Source organism: Liolophura sinensis, chromosome 1 (genome assembly GCF_032854445.1).
Source record: "Liolophura sinensis isolate JHLJ2023 chromosome 1, CUHK_Ljap_v2, whole genome shotgun sequence".
Taxonomy (NCBI): Eukaryota; Metazoa; Mollusca; class Polyplacophora; order Chitonida; family Chitonidae; genus Liolophura; species Liolophura sinensis.
In genome coordinates this window covers 33995652-34004599 of record NC_088295.1, presented here as the reverse complement: position 1 = coordinate 34004599, position 8948 = coordinate 33995652, and the positions used below count along the sequence as shown (strand labels likewise).

Sequence of the window (8948 nt, the reverse complement as noted above, 5' to 3'; positions counted from 1 at the left end):
TTTTGTTTTCCAAGTGTTTAACAGATAAACGTGTGACTGAAAAGAGCTTGCATGATTTTCTAATTAATTATATTCCTGTGATTTTGAAATATACATGTATCATCATCAACTTAAAATTCTGATTTTGTTGATGTAACATAATTTTGTGGAAGGGAATTTAATTTTACCCATCATTAAATCAACAAGTTTATTTATTTCTCATAAATTAAAACACTTGTGACGCCATACGCAAGGATATTGATTTATCCAGCGTTGTGAGATTTCTTGGTAGATGAAGCTGTGAAGACAGGAAATTTACAATATATACTCATTTACCGTCGTTTGGGCTTTTTGTTAATTGCACATCAATTGTAAATCACTGCGAGAACAATGTTAAACACCCCTGAAATAAAGGGAGTCGGTTAGGGTAAACTGATATTCACAGCTCTAACGTTTTTAATGTATTTGATGTTATTAGACTGGCGGAGAAGATTCAAGGGTCTATTACGCTGATGGACAATGGTAACGTTGTCTCCCAAATAACATTTTGACATGCCTGTGCTTTTTTACATTGATCGTTATCTCGTACTGTATGTTAATGTGGGTCCAGTGACATGCACTTAGGTGAAGATTGATGGCTTCACAATATCTTCCCTCTTCAAGAGTCAAATGACCCAAAATGTTTTGTCTTGTAAAGAGAATTTGATTCTTGCACCATAAAGCTTTTAAAGAATAGTAGAGTTATTGTCAAGGTCTAAAAAACGTTCAGGGGTGAAATTCATTTTTTAAATTTTTTTTCAAGTGATGTTTGATTGTGAGTTTGATGAAAGCTTTAACTGGTGAGACATAAACGTTTCAGAAACAATGCGAGGTGCACAAATAAATAAATTTACAGTAAATCTGTGAGTGGAAGCACAGAGTAAGATTTACAAAAGTGACCACTGATACAGATTTGAGCGTCAAGTCCGACACTTGAATACATATCTGTAGAATTTTCCAAGTCGATAATCGATCCATATAAACCATTTTTCAAAATCAACCGAAAATACCATTTCTCAAAGGAATATACAAGAACTAAACAGTAAATTTTTAAAAACAGTTTTTAAAACTGGCAATATTGAAGACAGAGACAGTCACCAGGCAAATTCTAGGCAAGTCAAATTTCAAACTCGTATTCCGTGATTAGTTTCCGGTTCGAATACTCATATATATAACTCAGTCGCGCCATACTGGTGTAATTTACATCGACGCTTTTATTTCCTCAGACCTTGATTAAGGTGAATTACATATAACTATGACAAAGATCGTCAGAACGTTTTGATGGATTATCCTTGACACGTTAGTTTATGAATCTGTATCCAAAAATACGGTAAAAACTTTCTACAAGTTACCACTAACTGTTTTGGTAAAGGCTGCATAAAATATGCTAAAGCTTTTATGCGTCAGCACGTGCAACATTCACAATGTATCAGACATACAGAGCAGTCTTTACCACAAGTTGCTGCAGTTCATGTATTTGACTGAGGATTGGACTACAAGGTACACGTAAGTTATATGTTATACACTTGTCCTTTTCACACTGCTAACAAATATTCAGTATATGTTTTACATACAAATTGTGATTTTATGTAATTTTTGGAATAGGAATTGTACTGCATTGAACAAGAAGCAAGTACAGTTTACAATTTGACACTTTCTATATTCCTATCGCACAAAGGCATATAGTAAAGGCCTTTTTTCCCTGTATTTTATACCCTGGTAACTGAAGGGGTTTTGTCCATTCATATGATGGGGCCAGTGCTATAGGTAGGGGAAATCTTTTGCAAGTTACTTGCTCACTTAGTTCAGTTTTGACAGGCGTTAAACTGGTGGAAGACAAGCGGTTTCCAGCGAACTTCATATAAGATCACGCAAGGCAACGCCATGGAAGCAGAGGAATCGTGCATTGTTGATTCCCGAACCGACGTCTCCGTTTACTTTTCCATTAAAGGTCTAGTACCTCAACTACAAGTTATTAAAATCTGTTGTACGTCATGTTTACTTTGCTCAAAGACGTACACAATATTGTTCTTCAAGACTCTGGTGAAAAGTACTTACCGAAAGGCTGGCAGGAAAATGGTTCCAGTAGAATCCAGAGAGAGTGGTGGCGTAATGTGCTCGTTGAGCTCCAGACACAGAACATCAAACAAACCCTCCAACATAAGGTCGAGTAACTAGGGATTTCTTTTTTAAAGTAAACACTTACCGAAAAGCGTTCTTGGTCAAAGTGCTGGCCCTCGAAAAGCTGGAGTATTTTGAGGTTAGACCAATTCCTTGGGCCTTTCGTCACGTGGAGATTTGATACCGCTGGTCTGACAGAGTAACTGGTGTAAATGACGGCTCATCAAATCCCACTCACACTAATAGCTATACACTACTGTCACGCTCTGAACGTTTCACCGATATATGACATGCCTGGACAGTGCCTCGGTGATGTGAAAATTCATAAATCCAGAACGATCGGTACCAGAGTTATATTTAGTTTCTATTTATACCATTTGGTGGGAAAATCTGTCAACAACCTGCGGATGGTTGTGCCCCCGGGCTCTGGCCGGTTTCCTCCCACCATAATGCTGGCCGCCGTCGTATAAGTGAAATATTCTTGAGTACGGCGTAAAAAAATAAATCAAATAAATAAATATTTATTCCATTTGGTTTTCCTTTCCGCTGTTTGAAAGTAACACTTAAGTCTTTACTCACTCAGGATAGCCGTCCGCTATCTTGATTCACTCCCAGCTCGTCTTGATCTGAACGGACATGCAACTCAAAAGTCATATGGGCTGTCCATCAACTACTGTTGCGAGAAGTAACCTTCTGGGAGAACACATCCAATACTCCAATAGGGGAAAGCTGTGGACATTATGTCTTACCTGTGTCGTATTGCTTATCTAAGGGGGAGTGTCCTTGCTCATACGGGCGCATATTTCACATTGATCTGAAAGACTCTGAAGAAAATGGATGTTTTTTTTCCTCCCTAACAGAGCTTTATATAAATGTTCTCCGATCCTTTTACACAGTGAGCGGTTGATAGATCTGATCTGCGTGTCTTTCATTAATTATGGATTTATTTATTTATTCCATTGTTGGTTCTTTCATTTAAATTACCAAACAATCACAAAAATATACGGATATGGAGAACGATCGTCCAATACACCCACCGAGTATTCCGGTTCTCGTGTTTCAATTAAGAAATACATTCATCTCCATAAACACAATCACTTTCAAATTCTATCCAATTGTTTTTGTGTATTTTCTTATTCAGAACAATCACTGTGGCCTATTATAGGCCTACCTTGAACTGTGAGGATAAAAGTATTGTTTATCATGTTTTGTACGTCTACTAACAGACTATAGCGGCTTTCTTTATAACCTGAAAATAATAGGTCTTAATATGTGAGCTATGGAAACCAAAGTAGGCCTTGCTTCCTAGATACTCGGATCATTTCCGTTGGTAATAATAAAAGTAGAGAGGTTGTGTGAGAACTGACAGCACATTTATAAATCCACAGACCACCATTCAAACATCTCCGTCAGTAAGGTTGCTGTGAACACAAACCGCACTGGCCTGATATTGATTGAGGGAGTATTGAACAGCAATAGACATGTTTTACAACCACACCACGAAGCCTCAGGACAGAGCTCGAGCGAAACCGGACAGAGTTGTCATTATACCGACTGATATACCGTGACTAATGGACAATTACCTAGCGCCCCCTGGCGGTAATCAGGGCCAGCACACGGCTTCTCACTCAGTCCAACCGCCTGTTATTGATGATGATATAAAGGTACAACATTGACGACTTTTACGTAGTCCATCGATTACCGTGATTTGTGGCGATAGCCATATCAGAGATATTAACCTGTGTGGACAACCCGGATGTGCACACGATGACAGCTTTATTCTCACAACACAATGCCACTTGACAAGCAGAAATAGATAGATTCATGTGTGATTGCCTTTAACAGACATTACATGGTAATGCTCAACATGTATTACATTTTAATTAATATATGTGGCAAAATTAATTAACTTACCTATATGTATTGACGCCAGTTGGTGATAGCTTGAAAATCGATGTCTAAAAGAATAGCGAAACGCCAGAAATAAATTTAAATGTTAGGAAACTTAATTACGGTGAAGTCACCATAGTAACGAAACTATAACTGCCGAATCGAGGAGAATAAAAGATACACCTTTCGTTCTTATTAGTGTGAAAATATAATAGTAATGGTTATTATTCTAGAATGGCAGAGAGTATGTGCCAGTCCCGACGTATGTAAACTAAATTTTACTTCTCTACCTGTTGAATTCGAATAGCTGACGGAAAACCTTATATATTTCTCTAAATTTACTGCCCTTTGCCATTAATCTTTTTGCCTTGGATCATCCACATATGGGTGCCCCCTTCGGTGGCCTTCACCGACTGGCAAATTTCCTAGTGGAAACCATAGTGCCTGGAAATGATAATATGAATTCCAAGAACTCGTGGCCGAAGTTATTTGATGTTGGAAGCAGGAGCTAGAATACAACATTTTAGACTACTAAGTTAGCAAGGTTTCGAGCAGATTGAAATTATTAATAGTTCTTAAACGACGGAAGATGTGAGGCATTTGCATGGCGCCATTTCCATTGTTATCCACGTCATCTATGGAAACATGCATTTATCATCTTGTGCCACCCCAGGCGGTTTGAGTGAATAAGATGAACTGAAATCAATATTAACGACAATAATCCTATTCATTATATTTAGAAAGAGTTCAGGCCATGTGTTAGGCGATTAAAATAGTTTTCTCGTCGTCGTATTAATTATGGCCAGACTTCTAGTTTTCTATTATGTATATGGAAGTCTTTTTTTTTAAATATGTATACTTTTAACAACATTTTGTGAAAAAACAGCTTAAATTAAAATCGTCTCCATGAAAATCATTTATAAGAACAACTGTAAATAGTTTATGGTTTGCTCTGACTGATTAGGATTCGCCGTATCTGAATGCCGGAGATTACATGTCCTGTAATAGGCACTAAGCCAACACTGCCCTAACCCTATACCATGTACGGTAATGTTAAAATAAGTGACGCCTATCGATTGTCGACAGATGAGGGTTTGGATTTAGAATAGTTGGTGCAATGGACAGAATAAGCAAAGTTTTATCCGAACACAGGCGAAGTTTGAGCCCTGAATGCTGATTCCCATTCTCTGATTCTCTGTTTTCAAACGTCACAAAAGTCATCACACAGATATAGGATGCAAAAATCACTGTGTATTGAATCAGTAATCTCTGACAGGAAGCTGCTATTTTATTATACCAACAATACTTAGTCAAGCTATCTTCTTCCGATCATTTGTTTAAAGATTCAGTATGCTTATGGACGAAGTACATGTGAAGGTATGAATGTCAGATGGTGAGGTACTTAACTAGGGCATAACAACCATTACTGTTAAGAAACGAATACAGCCCCTGTGGTCATATTTGACATATTCTTCCTGTATAATCATGACCACCCGAGGTATTTCCTAGATTTCATAACGTACTGTTCGTCTGTGGGTAATGATAAAGCGGATAACAGACAAAATAGTTCACTTTCTTAGATAATGGCTTCATGTGGTGACGTCTGGGCATTTACCTGCATTGCCACAGTCTTCAAAGACGAGCACCGTGATATGAAGCAATACTTCAGTACTTTGAGGTTGACCTTAGTTTAGACCCAGATTAGTTCGAGATTATACACGCTAGTCTTAGTTTATGGGGATTATTTGGATGTGCTTATCAGTGCTATTGATGGTGATCTGAGTCTTTAGAATTAATCCCAGGTAGTTTGGAAACCACGAAAGTTCACAGTGAAACCACAAAAGTCCAATCTAACGTTTAACAAACCCATCAGAGCAAAACGATGGTTCGTTCTCTTCAGCTATAGCCGCTAAAATGGAAAGCGATACGGAATGTGTCATTGACTAAGAGGACTCACCCTGAAGGTCACAAGCACAAGGTCGAGCTTTTCGAATACACCCAAACTTGGACGGTGTCAGCTTACTTCTCGACAGGCGTTTTAACATGCATGGCTCTGTACGGATATACCGCTCGTAAACCCAACCACTTAGAAATATGTGATATCACTGAGAATGGTATATAGAAACCAATTTAATAAATATATACAGGCACTAACGTTTGGTGTTTTATGCCATTTCTAGCCACGCTGCTGTCCTGTATAATATATGTGCCAATCACATCCCATGATAGAAGGTGACAAAATTATCCCTCCATCCTCGTTCATTCCCAAAACTAGTTGATGTATGCGATCATTTACATGTATATTCTAGGTCAGAGACGGTATGGTCATTAGCTGCTTTGATCAGGCGTGATGTCGTGTAAGTGGTCACGACGGCGGAATCGATGTGTGGATGCCTATACAGCAGGGTAAGGATGGGAATGATGCCACTTCTGCAGATAGTTTCTCTGTATCACTTGTATCTAAGGACGGACCAGTTCGCTAGCAGGGATAGTATAAAAGGGATCGATTCTAGCCCCAGACGAATCAGTTAGGCGTACAGAGAAGGGGTAACAGCAACAAACGCTTATTGCTGCTCTAGTCAAGTCAGTCGATCAGAGGCAACGGACCACATATACTCTTCTGTTATAACATCTCTATCCAGTCGCGGCAGAGCGAATCTGTTTTAAGTCGCTGACAGTCAACCGCTTCATGGTGTATATATAGCTGGGCGCTGAAGTTTTAGGGAGATTTGCCGCGCAGTGTTATAGTCAGCCGTCTGAACTTTGCGGCAATGTACGACTTTGCATGCTTGAGATGCACTTCCACGTGCCTGCTACATTGCAATATTAGAATCAAAGCTAGGACACAATGTTACAAATGAGAATGGAATGGTTACCGGATATGAGATAGCCGTCTTCAGAATGGAACCGTGATAAGAGTTGCAGACCGCCGGTGCCTTTAATACCATTGCGAGATTCGCAATGCACCCAGTATTGCGGCTGAAATCTCTGCTATGAGAACCAGCGAGCAAGCAAGGAGTTGCAAAAGTGTATTGAGATGAACTGGTTTTTCATTCCTACGGTATCAGAGAGTTTATTGCCAGAGAAAACAGCAGGGTTATAATTTTGACACTACGGAATGGTTACCAGCTAACTTGTGATAACAATGAAGACCTGGAAATGCATTAGGCGCGTGACAGCTTTTGTTCTCGGATTTACATTGTTATACATGATTCTGGAATTACATTTCAACCCTGGTCAACGACCAGGAAACAGAATACAGGAAAAAAAGGGAGAACAGTTTCAAACACTGCAAGCGAAAGTCTCAAATTTCCAGCTGCTAAATAGTGTTTCGTCTTCAGTGATGGTAAGAAGTAACAATTTGAGCGATTACATTCGATCAGTATTTTGTAACAAAGATACTGCCCCTTTGAACATCTCTTCTCCCAAACTTATCCCGAATGGGGAAGAGATCGCTGGCAAAGATGTCATTGTTTTAGTGATCTCTTCTCCAGTACATTCTGAGCTCCGGGAAGCCATTAGGCGAACTTGGGCAAACAGCAGTGTGGCTGGAGTAGCTGTTATCTTTGTACTGGGTCTTCACTGGGATATTTACTGGAACACGGTGCTCACAAGCGAACACGAACGGTACGGGGATATTCTACAGCTGTTCACCCCGGACACCTACCGGAACCTGCCGGAAAAGATACTGCTGGGCTTTCATTGGGTGATGGACTCCGTTCCACGTATAAAGTATGTGGTCAAATCAGACGATGATGTGTACCTCCACCTGCCCAGTGTGTTCTCTGTGGTGAGAAATGTCTCAGTTGATGTTATTGTTGGTGCTTATAACCCTCAGTCTATCGTTTCCCGGAACATTAAAGACGAATGGGGCGTGTCTAAGGACGTCTATCTGCCGGACTATTTCCCGCCTTACGTTTCTGGCGGAAGTTACCTAATGTCTGCTCAAGTGACCAGACGGATATTCACCTCAGTGTCCAGATGTCGCCGTCTCCATATTGAGGACGTGTTTATCACAGGTGTTTTGGCGGTAACTGCTGGGTTGGGACATCTGCCTCACCCTGGATTCTCCTTCTGGGGGACCCCTAAAGCTCAGCCGTGTGACATGAAGGCGGGTAGAGTGAACAGTGTTAACATGGGAGTTAAACAGATTTATAAATTACATAACGGATTGTTAAACCTGGACCTTAAAAATGAAAAGAATAACCATGTATGCAAGTTGAAATAAATGCTGGGTTGTTTGGATATTGTTAATTCATGTTGATTATCACATTCTACAAACTTAAAGTTTTATTTTGTTTGCAAAATAACGCTCCCAGGGAGAATTTCCCACCTTACAAGCGTGGTTTTCACTACGCTGAACATCAGGAATCGCAAGATTGGTGGTTTGGTAGATACTACTTTTAAACGCCAAAATCCATAACGGAAGGTTTTGAAAAAAAATTCCTATGTTAGAAGCCAGTCTGTCGGTGTGTCACGTTGTCAATGTGTTAGTGCGTAAGTATATTAGTTATTGCTCTCAGAACTTTCCACCTTCCCATTTTCCCTCGAGCTACGGACCGAATTTTGTTAGTCTGTGATAATTTTTGGTCATATCTAGTTGTTTTCAAATTTTGTCCAATTTATGCCGCAACGAGTACTATAGTTTGAAATATAAGCCTCATTGCGACTTTTATTTGTAAAATGTATTTGGAAAAAAGGCTCCAAATATGTTGAGCATTTTTCTTTTAGGATGATTGTGCTTGATTAAGCATCATGGAGCAGACACAGAAAAGCCCGCACGTTGACGCGGAAGAGTAGGCGTAACATCGCGTGAGGGAAACCATCTAAATAGCTAGATAAATACTTTTTTGAGTTGCTTTTTCCACTGATTCCAATGTCCATTTTGCACTCAGCTTTTGCCATTTATAAATAGTTTG

The 8948-nt window shown here is 39.6% G+C and overlaps 1 protein-coding gene across 1 annotated transcript; it reads left to right on the top strand.

Moving 5' to 3' along the window:
• Nucleotides 1-6529: 6529 nt before the first annotated feature.
• Nucleotides 6530-8453, top strand: LOC135461732 (beta-1,3-galactosyltransferase 1-like). Its single transcript, XM_064738953.1, has one exon. It carries the CDS (start codon nt 7175-7177, stop codon nt 8255-8257), a length of 1083 nt encoding a protein of 360 aa, XP_064595023.1. The 5' UTR covers nt 6530-7174; the 3' UTR covers nt 8258-8453.
• Nucleotides 8454-8948: the final 495 nt, after the last annotated feature.

Coding starts and splice junctions, on each gene's coding strand:
- LOC135461732 (XM_064738953.1), top strand. CDS start 7,175: ATGAAGACCTGGAAATGCATTAGGCGCGTGACAGCTTTTGTTCTCGGA.